The sequence below is a fragment of the Neodiprion lecontei genome, chromosome 1, assembly GCF_021901455.1.
Source record: "Neodiprion lecontei isolate iyNeoLeco1 chromosome 1, iyNeoLeco1.1, whole genome shotgun sequence".
Lineage (NCBI taxonomy): Eukaryota > Metazoa > Arthropoda > Insecta > Hymenoptera > Diprionidae > Neodiprion > Neodiprion lecontei.
Genome location: NC_060260.1, coordinates 4,435,776 through 4,462,770, shown reverse-complemented (window position 1 = coordinate 4,462,770; position 26,995 = coordinate 4,435,776). Strand labels below are relative to the sequence as shown.

Genomic DNA, 26,995 nt, shown 5'->3' with positions numbered 1-26,995 from the left:
GCAGATATTATACATTACATATCGCACTGTACATGATTTATAAATTTCTTTTTTCGCACAGCAACTCTTTTTATTGGACCAGCGTGTGCAGGTATAAACGTGTTTATAGGACGAAGAAAAGCGGCGTCCTCTTCGAGGACGAGAATACGCGCGTCGGCATTTCTTGGATCTAGCAAGTACGTACAGTCGAAGTCCTTTGAGGCGAGTACACGCAAAGTTACACCTGCTCTCCCTCTCTCGTGAACAAGCTCTTGGCATAAATTGGAGAACTCCTACGACCTGCATACGTGCCGAGTTATTTGACTCGTGAGCAAACACGTGGTCCGAGACACGTTACGCGCGTTACACCGCATATCGTACAGTGATATTAAATGCACGCCTACACCATGCATCCGTATCGCGTATCGCGCCGATGGATATTAATCTCAGATTATACGTGCAGCGTCGAGGTTGTAATAAATTTGCAACAAATTTTAGGCAGGCTAAAAATGCGAAGGAAACCAATTTTTCAAAGACTCAACATATTTATTTCATCCATAAAAACCACCTGCTCCGTTATTCTTCTCTTTGTTTTTTTCATCTTCATTTTGTCGGAAACCTGTCTTTGTTCTTCTGCTAGCTACGCGTTTCAAAGTTTCCCACTTTGTTCTGTACTTACGTAATTTTCAATTCAATACGTACGTGTACACGGGTAAATGGTCTACGTAAAAGAAAAATGAGTTTCCCAGATCTCAGTCTCGTTAGAATATCACGAACCGATGTTTACCAATGATTTTATTTACATCCGAAATCCCGTAGGTACAAAATTTTATGTTATACACTATTAGCCTACGCCTATACCACATTGCAACAACAAAAACAACAACGACGATGACAATAACAATCTATATCGCGTCTGTACGGTGAATTATTAAAATTACGATAAAATCCATTACGAAGGAGCTTTTGTCAGCTTTGCAAGTTCCGATTAGTTTCTCTGCCTATAGATACGTGCTTCGTTCTTCGTCCTTCGTTCTTCGTTTCAGCAATTTGGCGTTCGAAATTGCTATTGATATCAGTTTTTTTTTTTTTTGTTTTTTTTTCCCCGATCGTTACACGTATCGAAGCTTGGATGAGTGTCGAATTTTTTCACTTCGTTTTTATTTTCTTCCTTTTTTTCGTTCACCCAAAGTTCAAATTATTGGAACTGATAGGTTACAAATGCGAATATCGATTTACACTTCGCATATAATATTCAAATTGCGTGAAATTGTATTTCCACGGAGTCTCGACTCGACATGTACATATTATGAAATTTGAAACTACTTTGAGGTAACAATTGGGTCGCAGGACATTTTCACGTTACACACACAGGTATGATGTTGCATATAACTCGTGTATCAATGCACGTACGTATAACACACACGTATAATGTCTCGAAGAGCCGTTATACCGCCCACGAAACTCCATTTGCTCGAAAATATCTCGAGGGAGTTTTATACAGATATGTATGTTTATAGTAGCATCGAGCCAAGGGGGCAACTATTTATAGAATAAAATTTAAGGGAGGATTCGTCTAATGGTTACCAAAACTTCCTCCCCTAAATTCCCAAAGAGAGAGTGTTTCGTCATCGTTTTCATCTGTACGTGCGACAAAATGTCGAATTAATTTTCATTTTTACATAATTTTAATGGCGAATAAAAAACAATTTATCTTTTGTTTCAAACGGCAATGATACGTTTTTTTACGAACAAAGCGTGAGGGAAATTATTCCCATAGGCGAAAAATCAGCCCCTGCGTTTCGTATGACGGTGTATGTTACACGTTTTATATAACGGAGCGAGATTTGTGCCGAAAAACGGGGGGGGAGGAGGGAGGAGGGTCAGAGAGATGAAATATTGGTTGCTCGTGGGGTTTCTGGAGCTGCTACGGGGTTAACGGGGGTGAGGTGAAAAGGGGAGAGGAACGAAGGGTTCGAGGACGTAAATGGACCGACCGAGAAAAATGAGAGACGAAGAAAGAGAGGGAGAGAGAGAAAGAAAAAAAGAGAAAAAGGAACAATGCCAAATCGCCGTGCCATAAGAAATACGATATATATATATATATATATATATATATATATATATATATATATATATATATGTATATTGTATGTGGGGTAAATTCTAATGTGATAATTCATTCCCTATACGCGGCAGGAATTATTCGCAATTCAAAAGTTACAGTTTCGTTGTAGAAACGCCCGCGTTAACGATCGTTACAATTATTATATAATCCCGCTTGCAGTTGTGATGTGAGATATCGAAAATACTCAATTCGGAATGACGTCTTTTAAGATTTCAATTATTTTAGCAAACAATCAATTTCGGACGTACGGTTGGATTTAGTTTTTTATTGCAGACAATTCGTCTGTACAGTTAAGAAATTCGTGTAAATTCTTCGGTTTCACGTGTCTCAAGAGAATTTTTTTATCATACCTTATAATTATATTTTAAATATTAACATTAGTAAGAAACTCGGCGGAAATACTCATCGTTTAATATTCCGCAAGTTGATAACTGACACTACAAAACCGCGTTGATCAGTTCGCTGTTGTTGCAAATTTCCTGAAAAATCTTTTCGCCCAACGATCGTGATAAGTCATTTACCACGAGGATAAAAGTGCGGTGCGATAAGATTGAAAATAAAAGAAAGTAAAAAAAGAAAAAAACTTTCCTCAACCACACGAACTGTAACATAAAGAAAACGTTGGAAACGAAAATTAAAAATCAAGGGGGAAAACAAAGTGAGAAACGATAATTGGCTTGCAAAAAGAAAAGATACGAGAAAAATAAAAAAAAAAAGAACTCAACGCTTAATTAATAAAAAATCGTCACAAGAGTTTTTTTCACACCACCCATCTAACTGCGAACTTCTAACCGTTGTAGCGTTGTTTAAATGTTTAACCCGAATGAAGGTAAGAATTGCTGAAAAGAGGGAAAAAAAAAACGAAAAAAAAAACAGCAACAGACAGGCAAACAAAATTAAAAAAAAGAAACCCCGCAAAATTCCCTCCCGCGGCAATATTATTTATAAACGAGAGCCGAGGCAAATATCGCTTCTGAAATACTCGTGCGCGGGTAAATGATTATTATACGTTTCATAACGGAGGTCGGAGGAACAAGGGATAAAATGTTTTAAAGGCTGTATACCTTATTTAACTTCACCTGCTGCCTACGTAGCACGCAATTTTATATAAAACTCATTTCAGATCCTGCAGATCCTTTCATTTTCGTATACATGTAATTCAATCATTTTTGTTTCAATTCTTCGTTCTCTCTACCATGCAAAATCATTATAATTGTATATTTATTATTTGCAAAAGTTCTTTTCTACCTTTGTAAAAATACCAAGCAAAGGGGAAATGTTTCGGTGCAAGGTTACGTGATAACAAAAGAGAGTAAGAGAGAGAGAGAGAGAGAGAGAGAGAGAGAGAGAGAGAGAGAGAGAGAGAGAGAGAGAGAGAGAGAGAGAACGAGAGGGAATGAGGGAGGGAGGGCGGGAAAATATGAAGGAAGAGAAGAGAAGGAAACAAACGTAAACGAATAAAAAAGAGAAAAAAAAAAAAAAAACCGACAAGAAAAAATTAAATGGTGCAAAAAGGGTCGTCAACTGTTTAGCGAACCTTAAAATTTCTCTCTTTTCCCTCCAGTTTCTACCTCGGTTAACGGGAGGCGATAAAAATCCAACAAATGTCCCCAAAAATTTTTCTCTCGCTCACCTTTCTTCTCCACCAACGTTTCCTCCCGCTTTTTTTTTTTATTATTTCATACCAAAATTTCCTCACACTGTTTCAGGCTCGGTTACCGGCGTTGCCTTCAATAATCCATATTGCATCCAAAATGTACGTATACCCAACCTACACAATATTGTAGGTAAATTTCCGATACATGGAAGCGGAGGGAGGAAAAAACAAGAAAAGTAAAAAAATAAATAAATAAAAATGGTAGGGAGAGTGGCGCTCAAATTGTTTGTACGACCAAAGTATAAGAGGAGGGAATTGAAGGTAGCTGGTTATCGATTTATAGGGTTGTCACTGAGTTCACTTATACCTAGATTCACCCAGTTTCGTTTTACGCCTCCCATCCACACGTACGTACATCCATACATGCATGCTGTACACACAGGACTCGGTCAATAACAAATTGAAGGCGACCAGGCGGAGGGTTTTCAACTTAATTACGATTGGTCGGGCGATAGGAAGGTATGTAAGCAGAGTTCGTTCGGTCAATATTTGCAGAAAGGGTCGCCGTATCCGCCAAATAGATTGCAATTTTTCGTTTTTGTTTTCTTTTTATCCCTCATTATCATCATCGTTGTACTGTAATATTTTTATACTCGACAAATTTACAGGCACGTAATGTAAAGTGAATCGCTATTCGTCTGTTCGTTTAAAGATGTTTCAAATCCGATTAACGACGTGTGAGAAAATGAGAAGTCTAAAAACAATGCGTGTCGAATATGTAAAATAAATTTTATACCCATATCCAGGGTGAAAGAAGTAATTATTTTATTCGATTGATTATTCGACAAAATCTATTACTTGTTTTTTTTTTTTTTTTTTTTTTTTTCACTCACGGTAATGTAATTTCGAAACGAAACAATTTTCTTACATAACTCTTGGTTACAATGCGAGTTTTTCAATTCGGTAAAATTATATACCGCCTGTCGCTTTGTAAGTAATTTCGATGCTTAGGCAAGGGTGGAATTAATACTCGACTAATATAACGAGACGTGTTTAGTGAAGCGAAGTTAACTCTAATTAAAACCCGTCAAGAACTCCTGACAAGACAAATTCATTGTTCAAGCAGCTCCTGCAAATGAATCTTTCATCCATTCATCCATTTCCTGTTTACATATATATTCGATGTAACGTATTATACATTTAACAGGATGAAATAAACGAGAATCGCATTCGAATTCGTCGTCATTAAATTTTCGAATATCTCCACAACTCTGCTCCGAACAATCGCTCGAATGGAGTTTCTTTCAATATTTCGCATAATATTCATATCTGTAGGTATAAAACTACCTGTAATTATAATTCGCAAAACCGTATATATAACACCGTTGCAAAAGTCCTATGCAAATTAAATTCCACCCTTTAAGAAAAACTGAGAGAGGAAAAAAAAGTAATTAACAAATAAAATACAAAAATTTTTACACAGAAAGATGAGTGAAAAAAGTTTACTCCAATTATTTTCACTGATTTCGTATGTTTGGTTTTCAACATATTATTATATATGTATATTATTATTATTATATAATTCATGACAGAAAATTGGCGCAAGCTTTGCCTACGGGGCAAATGCACATCCATGCTATCCCGAAGCACAGCCCAAACCCAAACCAGCAAGGCAACGTAACGTGTAAAGCGGAACTAGGCGCGATAGGTTCGATGTCATAAAACTTTCAAATTACCTGAAACTCTCGACCCGGAAAATTGTATCGCATATGGCAGGATGGCTACACATATACGTACCTATTCATATATTCTACCATCGGAGATGAAAAATTTTTAAACAAGCTCTTGCGACTAAACATAATTTCCAAAAAACACTGACATTATTTTTCAAGTCATATATACATTTTATATATATATATATATATGTACGTACACAATAATTTCATACATTTTTGTGTTACAGATTTTAGAATTGATCATCTTCATTATTTAATTCACGCTGAGATGCTTAGCGTCCCTCCATTTTTTTTTTTTTTTCTAGCTCTTCATTTATCAAACTACTTTTTTTCGTAATAATTCTCGGGTTTTTCAGTTCCACGCAGTCCCTGAAATATTTCTAAGTCAAAGAAAATACAAAGTTTCTTTAATCATTGCAAAAATAGCACATGTAAACAAACGGTTGAAATTTTTACTTTTCCACGAAAAAAAAGCATTGCCTGCTAATTTAATCAAGCTTGATAAATAGCAAAAAAATTTTCTTGTCGTCGTTTTTGTTTGCCCGTCATATTGGATTCACCAATTTGAATTTTCGACTTTCAAGTGGATCCCATGTAAGGAAAAATGTACGCATGAAAGGGTTAAACAGGATGCAGGATATATCGGATATTTAATCCAATACAGTTTGAATTAGAAGATAAATAAATAAATAAATAAATAAATAAATAAATAAAAACATAGATCGTGCGGAAAATGATATGTTGCAGTAAGTTGAAAAAATACGTCTCTGCTTAATTGCTATATGCGTGTATAAATTGAGCCTGAAAATGAACGGGTAAGTATAGGTTATATAATTATCTATAAATTGTAAGTTTTAATAACCTGCGTACAATAGTTTATGCGTGACATAATACACGCGTGCGTATCTTCGGCGTCATATACACGAGTTCGCCACCACGTTTCAAACGTGTATAAATACATCGATACCAGCCTCTGTCGTCGTTTAGATTTTTCCGATAACCAATTAAAAAATTGCCTCGGGTTCTCCAAATTATACCTATATGCACATTGTACATAAAACATAAAACATAAAACGTACAACACGCGAGGCTATAAATGAGGGGAAAAAAACCAGGTCTCACTTGAGGCCTTGCTGTTGGTGATATTAATGTTATTCTGGTCTCATCGTTGCATATTATTACGTATGTAATGTATAAATAACAAACTCTCTCTTGACTTTGAATATTTTTCCAAGTTTTTTTTTTTTTATCATTTTTCAAATTCTGCGCAAGAATGTCACAATTTCGCACAAACGGTCGATCTGAATTTCGTCAAAATATTAGAAGAATGAAAGATTGTATTCTAAAAGTTAAATTTGCTAGGTAAATGATAATTTTTTTATAACGAATATATAAATAACGAAATCGATAGTAAATATATATTATATATAAATTTCAGATAAAATCTGCATTGAGGATTTTCACATATGTATATATATATATATATGTGAAAAAATGATCATTTACCTAACAAATTTAACTTTTAGAATATATATATATATATATATACAAATTCACGGATGATAAATTATTTTAAATTAATCAAAGAAGTAAATGGCATCGTATTTTTCTTTGTGCCTAAAGATTTCCGCCACGTCATCATCTTCGCATCGTCTTATCCTTTTGAAAATAATTGTACGTAAAACAAGGAAAACGGTGATGTTAAAGGAAACAACTAGGTTGCGGGTGCTATAGAGCTGATAAGAAAAGGGAAACGGAAAACAGACGAAAGGACAGAAAAAGAACGATAAAAACAAGAATACAAGAAACGAAATCCCCAAAACCAGAACAAGACTGAAACCGGGTTAAGAGCAAACGGATTGTCGCAAAATCCAAACGAATTAGCCTGCACAATTTAGATAAGATGCCGTTGATAAGAAAGTCGCGTATACGTACCTACGATAATAACGTCAAATGTATATATACATATATATATATATATATATATCGCGTGACTAATGCCAAAAGGGCGTATAAAAATTGTACGCCCTTTTGGCTTTTCAAAACCAAAAGGGCGTATAATTTTTTTTTTTGTGCCAATCGTTTTGTCAATATATTCTAAGCCTAAAAATGAAAAAAAAATTTTCAAAGCCAAAAGGGCGTATATCTCAAGTTATAAAGCCAAAAGGGCGTATTATTTTTTTGATAATAATTTCTAATTTATTCCTTACTCAATAATATGCAATTTTTATTCAAAATTTTGAAAAATCTTGATTTTTTTTATACGCCCTTTTGGCTTTAGGCCGGCAATTTCCTAAAGCCAAAAGGGCGTATATCTTGAGATACGCCCTTTTGGCGTTAGTACATCTAAAAATTTTTTTTTGCAGATCTTTACGTTTCGAGTGATTTTAAGTCGAATGGCAAAAAAAAATTTTTTTATACGCCCTTTTGGCATGGATCCCTATCTAACTGCTGTAGTACGCCCTTTTGGCATTAGTCACGCGATATATGGCAAAAACAACAACCTTGAGAAATGCCTCAGGACCCTGTTGGTTAAAATAATTTACAAGCATGTTTTTCTAAAATAAACAAATTTAAATTAGAATAAAGATAATAATGCAAAATTGTGATAACAAGTAATACAATTCCATGTCCAATAAAGATTAAAACTGTAGAATTCTCTAATCCCAGATCCGTACTTATTATTTTTTTCAAGAATAACAGAAACGTTAAAACGCGCGAAGAAAAGAAAAGTGGAAAAACAACATAACGATTTATTCAATCCAGGCATAGGTAAAACAATTTGTCTCGCGATTTCGTAATAAAGATGTAAATTCGAAAAAAAACGTCTGTACGAAAAACGAGGAATTTTATGATGTTATTACTGCCGCTGGCAGCTTTTAGGTCTGAAGAGGTACGAGAGAAATGTAGAATAAAATTAGAAAGAGAAGAAGAAAAAAAAATCGTCAGTAATTTTCACGCGTCGATCTGTAACTTGTTACATAAGAAATTGTAAAGGCGAGGAGATTTGCGTGTTCGCTAACAAATCTAACGGGAAATATGTGAAAAAAAACTTGCCAAACGAATATAAGGTATTGAATATATTTAATACATGTATATCTGCATTATATCATTTATAGACTTAAACGAAGAATTCAGATATTGCATAACTTGTGCAGCTTATACGTTACTCCGGAAGACGCGAGGAATAGATCGATGAAAAATTCATGTAAATTGGTCGTATAATCCCTGACAATGAGTTTTGAGGTCACAAACATAACAACAAACAAACTTGCATTAGCCTTTTATGATATATTACGGTATGTAGGGGTGTTTGAGAAAAAAATTATTGCGATTTTTCACCGTGACACTGCCCAAAAAGTTTTTCAGGTTAAAAGAAAGGCTCTGTGAAAAAGGCTCGAATTTTTCTAGTTACCGTAACAAATGAAATTTTTCTCGGTGCAAATTATTTTTCACCAAAACATCCCATTATTGTAAAAAATAACAATTGTAATTTCACCCCCACGTCACGACCTGCGGCCGTGTGTCTCCAATAAAGACCCTTTGATTATCGATCACGTGTACAACGTAAATGGAATACAGCTTTAAACTCTGTAACTTCGAGTCTGGTTTATCGGCTCTTTAGCGTCGCGACGCTCATCGTCCGAAAGGGGGTCAGAAACCAGTGACCCGGCATTGCACGTAGACGTTCAACTGCAGCATGAACCGCATCCCACGTTTCGCCTGCGCGTATCCTTTCAAGCTTGAGTATGCAGAGCATGGAAGCTCGGTAATAACAAGCTCCGCAAAACCGCAAACGGTATGCGTGGTTACGGAGTCTGGAGCAGCTTTGCAGCGTGCGGAAATATGCCGTCAGAGTCGAGTGTAAAGTAGTCGCATACATACGATTATTCATGTATACGTGTACGTGTGTGAGAATAAAAAAAAAACAAAAAATAAATAAAGACAGCTCGAAAAACGGTACGAGTTTAAATAACCGTTTGAGAATCTTTGCCGCAAAGTCCAGGTAATTTCAAAGGGTTTACAAATAAACATAACCCGGAGTATATTCCATAATCTGTATTTCACATGGATGATAAACGAGTCGACTGTTTGCGGACAAATGTTTAACAGGATTAATGAGACGAGTTGTGTACAGCCTACATTTGATACTAATTACGCTGCAGAAGAAAAACAAACAAAAAAAAATAAAAATAAATAAAAAATTACAAATCAAAGTACTACAAGAATTGTTTTTCTATTCTTTTCGATAGTAGTCCATTAATATTGATGTGTAACGAACAAGCCTTTCCGCGTAATAGATTAAAAAATGTGGAATAATCGGACTGCAGGGTCAAGGCGAGAGTAAATCAAGGAATCGCATGACTGACCCGCGTCACGGTTACGGGCTCGATAAACATCGACGTTATATACGTACGTACGGACTGTGTGTAAAGGTGAGAAAAATGTGAGGCGAAAAAAATTCGTACGAAAGCGGACGAGCGTGTCGCAAATATCCTGAAAATTGTTAAAATAGCGCGACCGCATTTGTTGAAATAAAAAAAGAAAAAAGATAATGCTCAACACGACATCAACCGCTAATTTTTCTCACCTCTGATTGAAATTCTTCGATCGTTACAACATCATCGTCATCATCGTTGTTTCTTTTAATCGATCAAGTGTAAAAATCGATTTCGGCATGTAAATTATCCAGTCAAATTTGAATGCAACCGCAACAACGCTTCAATTGATCGCTATTAGTGTTATTTATGGTGCAAGTTGTACAAGTCGAATCGACTACACCGTAGCAAAAGCTTGCGGTGCGCGACGAAGATTGAATTTAAGTTGCATAATATCCCATATAAGTTTTTCGGTCTTTAAATCATGGCTGTGGATATTCATACCTTATGTAGTATATATATGTATACGTTTAAGCGTCGGGGCTAAGGAGAGTTTCTTAATTAACACTACAAACACACACACACGCACACACACGCAAGAGAAACACACTCGCGTAAGAAGTTATAACGTTAATTATTCCATGCCGCAATCTATTCGTGCACACGTACTGTTAAGGGAAATGGTGCCTAAAATTGGTGGGAATGATAAGAAAAAAATGTGAAAAGAAAAAAGGAAATAATTTCAGTAACGCAAAACTTGGGGTTCAAAAATCTTAAACATTCACTAAACATTTAGGGTGCAAAAGAACAGTCAAATTACGAAATCGGGTTGCAAATTTAAAAATTCGGTGTAGCGACGTAAATTACCATCTATTTGTCTTAAATTTACGATAAGAATGTTTGATTTTACCAAAATTTATAATAAAAACAGAAGAAGGTAATTTGAATTTTCTAAATAGTGTAATAAATTTATGGTACTTGTAAATTGAATAAAAAGTGAACGTATGGTGATTTCACTGTTCCGTATTCGAATTAAACTTTCGATACAGTGTGGAAGGTTCCATACAGTAATTTTTAACTGTGAACGGAATGGAATTGGAGCGGTGTAAAAGTACAGGAAATTATGTGATAGGCACGTTCTAAAAGTTTCGGTAAATTGGATTAAAGTACCTACGGTTTGAAAAACTTTTAACGCAGTTATATACGTATATCATGCATGTATAATGAATATTGTATATACATACAACCTTTATACCTGTAAAACCTTTTCACGAGTTTCGGACGGGACAGAATCGGTGTATACATAATGCAAAGGTGGAATATAGTTGTTCAACGTCGTTAAAATGTCCCCAAATTTAAAGTACTTCCCGCAGATCTCGTTGAAAATCTTTTCAAGTGAAGCGGAAGAAGAAGAAGGAGAAGGTGACGAAACTTACCTGAAACAGATAAATGGAAAATTCGGTATTATATAACATATAAGATGAACAAATATCGGCAAAAACAATTGATAATAATGTGAGAGGTTAATTTTTGACATAATTTTTTTTTCTCTTATCTTTTCTTGCCAAATATTAGAAAACATTTCTCTTTTATTTCATCCTTCGCTAATAATTGCACGCGGATAATTAATTGGCGAGGTTGCAATCTTTTAGTAATATCAGAGTCATAATTTCCGTCATGACGTATATATATATATATAAATATAATAAACGAGGCCGAAGTCGATAACATTAACCCGTTCGCTTTAAAATAAAAATATTAACTCAAAATGCCTTTATTTGAGTAAAGAAACACTTTTCGGACAATTTTGAGATGTTTCGAACATGTTTCAGAAATGATATCTTTCTTTTTTTTTCGCAAAATTTGCATTTTTTCCTCCGGTGTGAAGAACAATTCTACAAAACAAATAGCGGCAATCGATTCGTCAGAAAATTTCACCCTCATTTCATACACCTACTTTACAATTATTTAATACGCAGTATATATCTCGAGAAAATCGTTGTTACAGAAAAAAAACAAAAAAAATATTTACAAAATTAGATTTTTGCTCAACGCTTTATTAACGGTTTACCAAATTTCAGAATACTACTAGAGAGTGGAAAATGGAGGCGGGAAGGTGGAGGTTGAGGATGAGGGTCGAAGGTAGGGAGACACGGAGGCTCGAAGAGTCCCTCGCATAAAACGAACCGTTCCAATATGCATGGACATTCGCCAGGAGCGGAAGTTCAGGTACCTCTGTCTACCTACAAGGCATAGTCTGTATATTATGCAACACCTTCTCCCAGCCTCCCTACACACACACACACATACATACATATGGAAGGGCACCCATCCACCCGTCCTCCACTTTCCTCCACCCTCTTCGCTCCTTAGACGTGCGTGTTATGGCTTCTGTATTTATGAGGTTAAGGGCCTTACACAGAATATCTATACCTGTGTCATACCGCCACACCGTTCCCGTTTATTACCACGTATGTATGTACAGGTATTACACGTATACCTTGTACGCAAACATGTGTGTACATATGTGTAAGACGATTCGCGTCAAGCTGCCGTTTCAGTTTCATGATTTGGGCTGTTTTCGCATCTTCTGTTTTTTTTTTTTTTTTTTGTTCATCGTCAATTTTAAAAAATCATCAAGATCGTTTACTCTTCGCGAAACGCTCGAGTTTTGTTTGATTATTGATTTTTTTTTTCTTTTCTTTTAATGCAATATTTAGTAATTTACAATTCTTATGCGTAAAACTTTGAATAATCGAAAATCATCGAGGGTATATTGTTATTTGTATTTAAATGATTCAATCAACGTCACAGGATTTATTTAATTCGAATCAACGTTCGTATCGTTATTTATGAATGTAATGTTTCATACCGGGTGTCCATTACTCTCGATCGTGAAGACGAAACTTTATTGAAAATTCAATGTTTTTTCCTTATTCACATTCCGCTGCATAATTATACACGGTTTCGATCCTTATGAATTACAACTATTTTATGAGATTGAATTAATAATGAAAAAGTTGTCGTATACACTTGACAAACATCAACCGGAGGCTTGAAATTACAAGTGTGGGTTCTCTTAGCGACGTGAATTGATATTACGATTAACGTAACCGATAAAAGAAAAATTTCATTCGCGATATTTCTTAGATTTAAAAAAAAAAAAAAAAAAATGTATAAAAGTGAAAAATCAACCGAGCACGATCATCCACACAACGTAGAACGCTCACCGTTTGACAGAACCTTGCAACCCGAATAAAATTTCTAGGGATGCAATGATGAAAAATCGCAAAGAATTTTTTTTCCGAAACACCCCAATATACGCGAACACGTATCAAAATCCATCTTCGTCCATTTATCAGCTGAAGAAAAGAAAAAAAAAACTGGAACTTAAAAGTATCCCGGACTCGTAGCAATCGGAGAATCGATTCTAGATTCATTTTGAGGTTTGATTTTGTAATTATCAGCTCGACGATATGTAAAACTTCGGGTGTTAATACGAGGACGAGCATCGATAGCACGGTTGCTTGTTGTTAGAACGAAAGTGATATGAGAGAGAAGCGGCGCCCCGTGTCTCTTTGTCGATGCCCGGTTCCGCACTCCCGTCCACACCACCGTGTGATTTTATTAAAGAGGACACGATACGTGCTCTGAAGTCAACCACTCGGCCATACCGCCTGCTTCGACATCACCGCGAGTATCCAACGCGTGTGTAATAGAAATAGAGTCACGTACAAGTCCAATGCGCGATACGCGCGTAGCGCACCTACGGCATATGTGACGACACATGTGAACATCGTGCAACAAGCGAAACTGCATACTGGAATCAGTTGAGTTTGTCGGACGCAATATCCGCTCTCCGCATTCATCCGTACTCTTGGTATGAATATATATATATATATATATTCATACGTATACATGAGGTACATAAGCACAGACACAACGATACGTAACCCCATGCGAATCATTCGCTCATTTCCGGTAGTAAAGCCGCCGCGCGCCGCCTAGCCGAATGTGTGTATATTTTCCTCCTCGAAACACGAATGCCCAATTAATTGATTCCCCCCTTTCGTTCAAATACTCGATTTCATTATACGTATGTTTGTAACACGCGCTACAGACCCACTGCGAAAGGGTGAATAGAGATTTTTTAATCGAGTCAGAACAGATTCGAGATCACAATTTTACGAGCGGAAATAACGCTGCTGGGCCAAGCTTGGCACGATCGTTGATTGCGTGTTCGATTATCACGTGCGTTGAACTTGGTTTTTTTTTTTTTTTTTTTTTTCTTTCTTTTTTGTGTAATTTTCTAAACTATACATTCAGCGGTTCGCGAAGAAGGATCTGAAACGATACTAAACTCGAAATATAAATATCCTGTTCATTCCTGTATCATTGATTAATAATGTTCGTCTGTTTGACCCTCTCCATTTCTAATTTTGTTTAAAATTTTTTTTTCGTTTTGCAATTTTCGGAACTCTGAAACAGACCCCGAATTTTTTCAAATTTTGTATTCAGCTGCATAATTATTTGTAAGTATTGAAATTGAATTCGGGAAAGATATTTGTAAAATTGTGAAAAATTCTCAGAAATTGTTTGTTCTGTTTCAAACATTTGACGACTCGATATTTTTCCAATTCATCCAATTGCAGAAATATTTTTCAACATAATCGAAAATAGTGAGGGTCAGACGTTGGTCGAATTCGTATGGAATTCCCCATATGTAATACAAAGTATTATGGATCGTGATTAAAAGATCAATATTTAAGAAAAAAACCGTGCTTATATACGTGAATAAAAGTACTATTTTCTTAGGGTAAAATTAAACATTTGTCTCCAAATTAGCTGAGGGTAACTCCTTAAGATGTAGCGTCGCAGCGAAACCGAGAGCACCGGGTTAATTACATAATTAAGTGAATAATACAAGACTAAAGAGGGTTCGTGAAGAAAAATGAAAAGAAAAGAAATTCTCAAATGATACGTAGAGATTTGAAAAAAATGAAGTATAATAATTGGCTCGAATCGTCTACGTTCTTTAAATTTTTGCAGAATATACTATATAACTGTGTACATACATATTTACACACACACATACACACATATTCTATGTAAAATTTACATAGATTTACGTATAATAATTAACGTTATCAGCCGGTTGCAGAAAAATCTTTTCCACGTATTATGAATATTGTAAAATAAACTGTGGAAAGCGCGTTCTTCGTAGAGCTTTACGAACGCTAATTAGAGACAGGAAGGGAATTAAATTTTCACCAGGCGTTTGGTATAAAAAAATTTTTATCTATCCTCCACCATTATTGTACGAGGATGAACTTAGTAACGTCACGGTAATAATGCATTTTCAAGAAAAATTGCTACTTCGCATCTCTGGAAATGTCCGAGAGTAAGTAAACCATTATAAACAAAAGATGTACTTTAATTGTAAAAATCCAACTTCTTAAAAGTGATTTTTAAATTGCCAAATAATGTTGATATTTTAGCCTGAGGTTTCGTTACGTTATCCTGATCAATTTTTGGGCAGCGAGCAGGGTGAAATATCGCAAAAATCGATCGTTCGAAATTAATTACCGTACAATATTATACCTCTGTTTTTCTCTTATTCTATTTTTCCGACCTTGCCGTGAAAATATTTAATAAAAACATCTAACATCAAACAATAAATACTGGAAGTACGGATATTTTTTTTTTCAAGATTGATAGATAGTTTTTGGTCCAAAATAAATCAAACGACAAATCACAAAATTTATAAAAAAAAACCGATATCCCGCAGTCAATAAAGCTCAAGCGAAAATTCACCTTCAAATATACGGTGAACATTTTTATCATCGTCATTATCATGATTCAATTTTTTTTTTCTTTCCTCATAAATTCTGCCGGAAGATATTTTCCATACAGAGTTATATTACCATTCCAATCTTAGAATTCCAATTTTTTTTCCTTTCTCTCTCTCTCTCTCTCTCTCTCTCTCTCTCTCTCTCTCTCTCTCTCTTTCTTTCTCTCTCTAATCTTTTTCACCTCTTGCCTCTTGAAACTCGTTTTATCTCGCGAAAGAGAATCGGTAATTTCCCGCAAGGTTTTCCAGAGAACTCTGGGACACTATGGACATATATATATATATATATGTGTGTGTGTATATGTATAATACATGTAAGGACAGGTAGTATATAGAAGCGAGAAGGAATTTATTCAAATCTGTAACCGGATCGAAGATCCATCTCCGGTTGACGCGGTTAAGAGGAAGACTAGTCGAATTTTTGTCAGCTTGACAAATGCGTTCGGGAAGGGAAAAAGGTTGGGGGTGCAAGTTTAAATCCTGCTTAATACCATAGCCTACCTCAGCAGAAGAGAAAGAGAGAGAGACAGAGAGAGGAAAAGAGAAAAGAATGAGAAGGGAGATAAGGGACAGGAAAGAGAACCGTTTTTCGTATCTTGCTCTCAGACGTAACGCAGTACGAGCTACTCGACAAATTTCGAAGAAAGTGTCATAATATGAGGTAAATATAATTTTTCTTTTTACTGCGCATCTGCCTGGTAAGAATTGCCAAAAATAATAGATCATCTTTTCCCGATTAATCGAGTATAATCGATTATTTTTTAAACTAGATTAATCAACTGACTCTATTATTTTTTCTCACAATCGGTTTTTGTTATTACTCGAAAGATATTTTTGTTTCAACTGCACCGTTTCAAAAAAATACGAAACAATCGATTAGTCCATTAATTTGTACCGATTCAATCGTCTTCGATTATTTTTTTACACTGCCAATAATCGATGCATCGATTATTTTGAGCTCAGAAGCATTAATGTTAAAATGACGTCGCTACGTTGAATTGAAGTGAATCATTGAAAGTTTTTCATTGTATAGCAGAGAAAGATTTCGTATACATATATAGCTAAAATAACTTAGTTCGTAATAAAGTTTTATACTAGTTCGCACTTCGCTGCTGAATCGATTATTATAGGAATGAATAATGAAATAATACGTATAATAAATGTAGGTAGAATATTGCCGCGTAGCAGAACTCGCAAGAATATTTACTAGCTTGTCTCCGTTTTTTTAAAAAGTATTATATGAATAATCCGGTCGCAAGGCGTGATAATGGAAGGGAAGCTATGAAATCAAAAATCGTTACCTTGAGAATAAGGCCGCGTAGCGAGATAGAAGAGATAGAAACGAAATTTTCAATTTTATTATAATATATACGTATATATCGAATCGTCTGAGCAGCCGTGCCCTCACCTTTCTTAATTCAATTTCTAATTTCGCGAAAGGGGAAAAGCAGCGTAGAACATTCGTTCACTTCAGAATTCAAATTGAATCTGTCGCGCAAGAAGGCCAAGGATTCAATTTCAAGACGTGCTGCAGCGAGGATGATACGGATACGAATATACGTATGTAAAACATGACTTTTACGTATTTATTTATTTTCTTTAAATCTTAAATTTAATTTGCCATTTTTCGCTTATATTCACCGCAACTGTCACAATCAAAATCGTCAGCCAGGCGAGACGTCGTATTTTTCTCAGCGTCGCATCGCGCTGTATACGATAATACACACCGACACATAATAAGGATATTCAAAATTACGCATTTCACGCCAAACTTGAAAGCAAAAAACGAGCCCGTATCTCCGCGGAAGATAAATCGCGCGGGGCACCGAAGGCGAACAACGTAAGACATAATGTAAGCTCGGCACGGAGCCGCAAGCTTTATAAATCAGAGTTCTTTAAAAGCCCGTTTATTAAAGTTGGTAGAGTCTTATGCAAAACGGCTAAAATTTTCTTCGTAGTTGGTTACAAATTACAATGCAACTATGTACTGTATTTATCCCTTTTTATACCAAAAACAAATATTATACCTACGTAAAGTTTTAGTGTATAAAGATAAAAAATAGTTACAAACGATGGTGTTAAAAAAAAACGCTTGTCAGCAGAATTTTACTCTCTACTCGTGATCAGTTGTGCTTTATCGAATTCGAAGTGTAATTTGAGAATTGATTGCAGGGCACTGCAATATCATATTCGAGATACGTACCGACCATATGAGCAACAGAAATGGCGATTAGCGAACACAGTTACCGATCGAGCTGTGAGCAAAGTGTGTCAATACTGGGATCGGATGCGTGTTCCAAAACGTAACTCGACTAGACCTCTTCTTATTTTTCCTTTTTTTTTTTTTTTTTTTTCTCATCATAGCTATTGCGATTAGACCTCTTTTGACCTTGGAACATATAAACATAAAGGAAACCTGGTATACCCTTTTGTGTAAGTTCAAAACGGCTTAGAGACTAGTTCCTCTCTTTGTCTAGCGCGCCCGTAGAAAAATAGTAGAAAGAGACAGCGTCTAAGCTTTATACGCGACTTGCGCACGTTTCAGAACGCTCGTTAATTGGCAAGATTTTGCATGACCAATAAGAAACGCACTTGGATATATTTAAAATCCGAACGTTTCCCATTGGTAATTACGTGTTGACGGATCAACAGTTGAGACTGACAGACATTTATCATCGGTTTGGTTTATTCGAGATGCTCGGAAGTGATCTTGTGCGCTAAGTAAAGAAAAGGTATAATCAGGCGGCGAGATTGGTTTTTACAGTTGAAAACTTCCACATTGTAATCCGGAAATCGGGCAGCGAAGCGCTAGCTATAAAAATATTCATTGTAAGAAGCGGGGAATCCCCCATTCCACCACAACATGGAAAAAGCGACCAGAGCAAGGCAAGAAGTATCCGCGAAAATTTTCAAAGAATTTTTCAACATTCCATTCCTCCCGAAGTCGTCCCACATAGATGACTCCATGCATTTTCTCGATTACTGGTACGACTTCTACAGTACGCTGAAAGAAATTCGACCGGCCAAAAACCAGGATTATACGATCACGGACTTCCTCGCGGTGTTTGAAATTCTTCCCCCCGAGCTCGACGAATTAAAAAAATGCGAATTTCTCGCCGACACATTTCGGGACGAAGGTAATTATTCATCTCGTTTCTAACACTCTCCATGTATCTTTCTGTTTTATTTTTCTATTGACGACGTTTGTATTATTATCCAATATCGCTATGGATAAATAAATATTTTATTCTATTCTATTCACAGTTAACGAATTTTTCTATCTTATAAACCTGTAGCGAACTACGACTTCGCGTTTGGGAGGTATCGAGACGCCGTGATATCGTACACTCGCAGTCTGATGACGGCACCGGCAAACACAGCGTGCATCGCAATGACGTATGCCAACCGATCAGCAGCCTTGTACCGGTTGAAAGCGTACGCGGAATGCATCTCCGACATAGAAAGAGTCCTCGACCTTCCTTACCCAGATGATTTGAGACAGAAAATAATTACCCGCAAAGAAGAGGCTGAAAAGAATATGAATAACTCTTGTGCGGAAGACAAAGTCGAAGCGATTGAAGACGAGCTGCAACTCGCTTACGGGCCAAACGCTAAGTTGCCAGAAATTAGCAAGGAAATCGACATTGTTCAAACTTGTCAAGAGGGGTTGAAGCTTGTGGCAAAAACGGATTTCGATCCAGGCGATGTTCTGATTATTGCAAAGAGGCAGTTGGCCGTGGCGGAATACGACCAAGATCCGACTTATTGTCATGATTGTTTAAAGCAGTCCTTGTGCCTCATTCCTTGTGATTATTGCTGCGAGGATGTCTACTGCTCGACTGAATGCCGTATCAGGGCGTACGAGAAGTATCATCGCATAGAATGTAAAATACAATCCACTCTGGCTGCGTCTTTTCCGATGGATTTGAGAGCGCTACTTTACCAACTGAGGTGTTTGAATATTTTTACCAAACAAGGCGCTAACTTGAAAGCCATACTGGATGATCTTAAAGAAATTGATGATATTTCAGGTAATTCAGCTTCGAGGATACTTGACCTTCATGATAATACACCTTAAACTCATGACTGAAATGTTTCGTTTTCTCAGATTCTGAAAAACTTGAATTTACCGACAAACAGTTTACTCCAAATTCACGGCAAGCGTTTCTGAACATGCTAAAACGTCAAAATTCTAAAGCAAAACACAATTATATTTCATTATTCGAAGCGGCTTACATCGCAACATTGCTCAAGAATCATACCAACTTTCTTCAGAAAAATAGTGACCTTCCAGTTGTCGCAGAGATAATGACCAAAATTAACAAGATTTGGCCATGGAATCATTTTGGGGTGAATATACTTCGTTCCTAAATTGAGATACGAAATTCTATTGGAAGAAATATCACAAATCTACGGTTAATTTTACCATTTCAACTGATGAGGATCACAATGATTCTTATTGTTAATAAAATAATTACAGATCATGTACCATGGAGAAAAGAGAATCAAAGCGCGTGCTGCATTCCCGATACTCGGGCTAGTCCAACATGCGTGTGTTAATAATACTATAACATACCTCGACAAAAAGGGAAGAATTGTAATACGTGCGTCGCTATTCATAAGACCTGGAGATGAGGTAAAATTTTTGTAACCTGAAGACTTTCCTAAAACTGTTAAATTCAACGCCACCAACCTCTCACTAATTTCCAACAGATATTAAAAATTTTCCATAATTTCAGATACTTCATGACTACCAGCAATTGCACTACACGTTCCAAGAAATGTCAAGCAAATCCGGACGATTGGTGCAGTGTAGGCGCCACTGCAGCAAGTGTGATAAATCATTCTCGTACCCAATCGAAAGACAGCCAAATATTAAAATAGATAAGAGATTACTCGTAATTTTGGAAAAGAACCCTTTCAACATTGAGGCACTGTGGAAACTGCTAAATATTGTCCGCAGGAGCCAGCAACCTTTCACTCTACAAACACAGGTCGTAAAAATCCTCCTGACTGAGGGATACGAACAGCGATTTGACATTGCGGTGAGTTTAACAAATGAATCGAAGCACGCATGAGTAATAAAATTATAATTATTCTATAGATCTTTCAATTTCAATCTGTGCCCTTGTTACAGATTGGTCACATGAACTTGTACATGCTTGGCGTATTTGAAAATCTGCCGTAATTTTTCGAAAGAGAAAAAAAGCATGAAAAGTCAGGCCATGACAGAATCTAAAACGGAAATCAACTGTTGTTAATATATCATCATTTTGTCAATTTGCAATATGCCGTAATTATGCGAAAGAGAAAAAAAGCCTGAAAAGTAAGGCCACGACAGAAACTAAAAAGGAAATCAACTATTATAAATATATCATCATTTTGTCTATTTACAATATACCATTGTTCTGTTTTATGATTTATTGTGAAAATCTTGCATAACTTTAAGATGCAACAATTCATTTTTAATATTTTTTCTTACCGTCTCTGTGTCTTCAAATCAGCTACAAAGTGTGAAATCGAGTGATCAAATGAAATAAGAATAATTGTATGAACAATTCGTACTGTAAATCCAGTTTTCTTTGTCACTTTTCATATCGTATTGTTCATATTACGATTAGAGATTTCCCTTTACGATTCTTGATTTTATTTGAATCTCGCGATATTCACACGACTACTCGAAGTTTGTGCCGAAAGAATATTACCTTCTCAAAGTTATTCGCAAACTTTTTATTCACACAATTTTATCCTCTCTACATTCAGTGACGTAGAAGCGTTTACACGCGAATTTGTAACGTTTATGTTTCTTACCATTTTATTTGTGGAAGTGAATAACAAAAACGTAAATCGATAACTCAAAAATATTCTCTGTAATATTTTACTTTTTGGAAATAAGTGACAAATCGAGAATAAAGACTACAACCATAAACCCTTCGCGCGTTTTACTGACCCTATTTATAGGAAGCAAGCCAACTTAGATCCTTTCGCACTTTTATTTCTCCAATATCTTTTCCCCGTCGACCCGAATGAGAGAGGGTGATACCCGAAAACCTTTATAACCCTCGATAAACCTTCCAGGAAGTGAATTTCTCCCTTTACCCATAGTGATTTCCTCATTTCCCGAAAATTGCTCGTATTATCATCCGTAGTATACGGGCGACCCTTTTGTTTCAAATTTCACGACGATACATAAACGCGTGTAATTGAAGAATGCAATAAATGCGTAATTATATCGTACACCGATAAATCGGAAATTGACAAAGCATCTCACCTTCCGGAATATGAAAATGATCCCTTCTTTATTATTACACCTACCAATAAATACGAGTAAAATCGACCTTTGTTCAAATTTTTTCGGCAACGATATCTGCCGGCGAAACTCGCTCGCTGAACCGAATATGTATATTTCTCTTGAGAATTTTCACTCGAGCCGACATGACAAGGAGGGTTAATGGAAAGCTTTTTTCACCGGCAGAAAACCTCTGTAAAAATTGAATTTTTTCGAATTCGTTCCACATCACGAAAGCGGAGAATCAGTGATTCCAGCCTAAATTATACATGGTATGTACATACCCATAGGTACCTATGTTATATACATATAGCTGAATACATAATGCGTACCTAATATAGAATCGTCGAGTATAAAAGTCGAAGAGAAAAAAGGATTTATTTAAATCTAGATCAGATTGAAAATCCATCTCCGGTTTACGCAAAGGTCGAGACGAGAAATTCGACGGTTCAATTTTTCCACAATTCACAGGCAAACACGTTGATAAATCTCGAGGTAAAATATTTCAGTTAATTTCAATCATTGAAAAAAGTTTTCTCATCTCCTTACTTTCGATACGGAAGATTGATTCATATATTCGGTCAAGATTCAAATGTCGATATGCGTATGCATTGAATGACACCGGTCAACGCGAATTTTCAGTCTGGATTTTAGATGTCAAATTTTGATTTCTTCCACGTAATTAATAGAAAAAAAAAATAGTTTTAATCGATAAAGTTTGTTGTTGTAAAAACCAGAATGAAATGTCGGATTTTAAGAAAAATTGCTCATTTTCTCAAACATTTATTGTAAATAACAATTAAACAAACTTTAGTTTCGCACTAAAATCACTTTTATTAAAAAATAATAACTAATAATAAACTGCAAATGTAAAAGAAATGATAAAAAAAAAGAGTTTAAAAACGAATATTTTTCGTATAAACTTTCTCGTATCAAACCCCAAACTTAATCTCCCATTACGCTCTTATTATACTGCTCCTGATAACGTTAATAACGATAAAGTACATCACATTTTTTTTGAAAAAATTTTCATTCTTTTTCTGAATAATAGGCACCCATATCAGCTATCAAACAAAAACTTCAATACTTATTTATTGACGTAAAAAAGACAAAATCAACCGTTATAAGTATGTATAGAATCAAAGTTAATTTATTTGAATGTAAACAAATTTCTTTTCCTTTCGTTCATCTACGAAATTAATGTTACACGTATTGTTTCACTTCTCGACCATAAATTCGAGGACTCGTAGACGTCGAGTCGACGCAACTTGCAATCGATTGACAAATTTTCATCCACGCAGCGCTTCGATTGAACTCAGACTGGGAATCCTGCAGACTCATCCTCGTTACCTACCTACCAAAAGACAAAGAACGAACCCGTTCGACCCCGACCTCAGTGGGAGCAACGCTATCCGGAACCCACGCTCGACGAACATCCTACGCAGAATTATCTACCTGTACATATGAGAATGTTGGCAAAGCCACGTCGGAGAAAATCCACGAGGTGTGGCATAATTAGGTGCTAATTGGGTGCTCCGATCAAGATTTAGACACTCGATTGTTCGCCAAAAAATGCTCCTCTTTACATTTCTTTTCTACGATTGTTACGTCGCGGTATGAAATAAATAGAAAAAAGTAACGAATTGTGAACAATCATCTCGAAAAAAAAAAAAAAAACACAGGAATCGGGTGTCGTTTGGTCACCGATTAGGTGCTTTGTTAAAATTTTTAACACCCGACGTTCTTTCCCAACATGCTAAACATCGTGAAAATCGTTTTAACGAGAAAAGAAAAAAAAAAGTTATTTGTAGGTTTGGTTTTTTATGTGTATTTTATCTTTCTTTATTTTTTCTTGAACGTGCATCGTTGCAGTAACGTTACCAACTTCAACCTTAAAAAAAAAAAAACGCAACATATCATAATCGATTCTAATTTTTCGGATCGTCTGATAAATATATGATAATATGATGATATCATACATATACCTATAATCTATAAGCATCAGAATATACCTGACGTGTATAGAAATGAGAATTTTCACCGCACATGATAGGTATATACATATGTATATATATACCTAGATGTAATACATCACAACGTGTCTTATACATACCGATCTGCGGTTATCTTTATCGAACAATACCCGTGTCGCGTGTGTTCGAATAGTCTCGAAAAAGTCTAGGTCATACCCAACACCTCGAATATAGGTATATACCTAATACCTGATACCGCAAGGTAGCGTTCAATCATTGATAGATGTATCAAATGATTTCCTCTTCCTGCACGGAAATAAGACGTACAAAATATGTATCATTATTGTTATGCTGTTTCTTCTTCGTCGAACTCGAATAGAACTCGAAACGAGAAGCAAATTGGAATTTATCACCGCACGATAAAAGCGACTCTGTATATATATATATATTTACTCGGTATGATAATACATTTATTCATTGTTCTATCTAAATCGCAAATAAGGATATTATTATACCGAGAACGTGACGTTCAACATTTTTTCCCGGTTTGAGAATCGGTATATTTATTTATTTATTTATTTATTTTGTTTTTCCCTTAAAACACGTTAGGAACAAGGATTCCGAGAATAAAAAGAACTTTTGTACTATATTGTGTACAAAAAGGGAGGGGAGGAAAAACGGTATCGCAAGGTCTGCAATAAAGTTCACTCGTATCGACTCGTTCCCATCTCGGTGGGGTTAAAAAGAGAGAGAGAAAAAAAAAAAAAGAAAAAGAAATACACGAGGGGGTGCAGTTATGTAAAAATAAAACAGGTAGAAAGGTGATAAGGGTGTGGTGTAAAAGGATATAGTCTTAATTAAAACGCGGTCAGGTATAGGTACCGAGACTCGAAATTGGCCGTATAAATATAAAAAATGTACTTTTTCCTTAAAACCAAACGAAGGCAGAAAAAAAAAAATACTGCGCGAGAGAAAAAACACCGACTTTCCAAATTACGTTCAGACGAGAAAGTTATAAAAAAAAAAACAAAATATAAATATAACAATTCCTTACACGGTGCAATTTCTTGTAGATGAATTAATTTTATGGCAAATAAGAGAAGAAAAATTAGCCCTTTGGTCAATTCATTCGATAGAGAGCGTCGAGTGTTCCAGATCAATTTCAAGTGTTACGTAAAGGTGGGAATTGTGTACAAGGCACATTTATAACATATACATAGATATATAACGTATAAAAGACTGTCTGCAACTGGTTTATACATTATTATTATTATAATCTGAACGTACACAATCTGTTTACTAATCCTGATTACGAAATAATTTGATCAACTTTTACGGTAAAAAGAAAAAGAAGAGAAACAGTAAAAATCAACTCTCGTAACAACGACGAATCGTATATTTGAAAGTGAAGAAGTTGTCTGCAGTCTACATAATATTTCCACAATGAAAATTACGAGCGAAAATCAACAAGCAAACAAACAAACAAACAAACAAAAAAATTTCAGGTAAACCGTCGCGGACGCAAAGAGCTGACTAAATATCTGCAGAACATTTAATATTTATTCAATATTTATACACAACTTGTCACAGGATTCAAAGCGAGTCGTCTTTCAAAGTAAATTAACCAACTTTAGGTGTAAAAACTCAAACGCTAATTAATATTTATTAAAAATTTTAAAAGACATTCAATCTTTTTATTACTTAATAAATTTTTGTATTCCAGGACTGTATCATATATATATATATATGTGAAAATATGAATATATAATACACTGCGATAAAAAAAAAATAAAAAAATCAAAGCTTCCGAAGACAGGTCCAATCCGATTTTCAAAAACTAATATTTGTAATTGTATAATATTCGGCCAAGCGTTTGTTCAGCTGTTTCTCTCCCCACTAAATGACATGTTTAATAAAATCAAACATACAGCACCTGTCGCCTGTTGCTGCTGTTTATTTGCACAATTCTTTGACATAAGATACGATTTTACGACGACAATCATAAGCGACAAGTATAATATAAGGGATAATATAAGCTCATATTCGCTGTATCGTGAGGAAGAAGAATTTCTGAGCTGATCAATTAAATTCAATCACCGCAGGTGTTAAAAAATTTTCCCATCCTTGGTATCAGCCACGAATTGAAAACGGGTTTAGAAAGTTTCAATGATAAATAATACGAATAATATATGTACCTAGATACACACGCGCACACGCACGTTATCTACACTGGAAGATGATAGAAGGAAGTGAAAGACGCCGCCGAGCCAAAGAAAGCTGCTGCAAGATTGATATTCGGACCTTTGTACACCTCTGTGTATAAGTCCTGTATTTTATCGGTTCACTGTCTGACCGAGTTCCAAATATGTTTTATATATACGCACACGCACGCACGCGCAAAACTTAATTTGCGGGTAGTTGTACCGATAAATTGGTCAAATTTATTTGCCGAATATTTAATAATAATAAAAAAATAAAAAAGGAATGAAAATACATAAGCGAAGATTTGTGTACCGTTAGATATACTTAATAATAATAATAAAGTTGTGTTTTTATTTCGCGCAGTTCCCGCGTCGCAAAAAAAAAAAAGATTCTTCCATCAAATCTCATTTTCCCCGCAAATGAGGGCAAAAATATGCCATATTTCGTCCCGTTTGTTAGGTTTGTTGAAATAGTTAACAATACGATTGAGTCGGGAATAAACGATAACTTTCGAAAATCTTACATCATTATTTTCAATAAATATTGGGGAAAAAATGCAAATTGATTTTACCACGACCATACTACACGAGTATTTTCTCGTAGTGGATGTCAAAAAGATAGTTTATGGCCAAGGGAGTGAAAATAAAAAAAACAAAAAAAAAAAAAATTCATTCTAAACGTGTACTAAAATCGACTTCTCCATTTATTTACGACAGAAATGAAAACGGCTCGGCGTTACGTTTTAGCTACAGCGTTCAGTCATTTCGAGGCTTTTTCTCAGACTAAGAGCAGGCATTTTTTTTCATCTGCTTGTGGAAAAATCGTTCATTTTTCAATATTACGCGAATGTGTGAGTGCTGA

The 26,995-nt window shown here is 35.5% G+C and overlaps 2 protein-coding genes across 4 annotated transcripts in view; one reads left to right on the top strand and one right to left on the bottom strand.

Moving 5' to 3' along the window:
* The window catches only part of LOC107217674 (tetraspanin-5), a 91,241-nt gene that overhangs the window by 46,860 nt on the left and 17,386 nt on the right, over positions 1–26,995 (bottom strand). The window lies entirely within an intron of this gene.
* LOC107223884 (SET and MYND domain-containing protein 4) lies at positions 18,297–21,587 on the top strand. Its single transcript, XM_015663723.2, has 6 exons — positions 18,297–18,807; positions 18,967–19,701; positions 19,779–20,020; positions 20,151–20,306; positions 20,410–20,715; positions 20,808–21,587. The coding sequence occupies exons 1-6, from the start codon at positions 18,534–18,536 to the stop codon at positions 20,856–20,858; spliced, it is 1,764 nt and encodes a 587-aa protein (XP_015519209.2). The 5' UTR covers positions 18,297–18,533; the 3' UTR covers positions 20,859–21,587.

What these genes read in the sequence shown, in the direction of transcription:
- LOC107223884 (XM_015663723.2), top strand. Translation starts at nt 18,534, where the DNA reads ATGGAAAAAGCGACCAGAGCAAGGCAAGAAGTATCCGCGAAAATTTTC. An exon ending in AGAAATTGATGATATTTCAG is followed by an intron (nt 19,702 to 19,778) that starts GTAATTCAGCTT and finishes TCGTTTTCTCAG; the next exon opens with ATTCTGAAAAACTTGAATTT. An exon ending in AACAGCGATTTGACATTGCG is followed by an intron (nt 20,716 to 20,807) that starts GTGAGTTTAACA and finishes CCCTTGTTACAG; the next exon opens with ATTGGTCACATGAACTTGTA.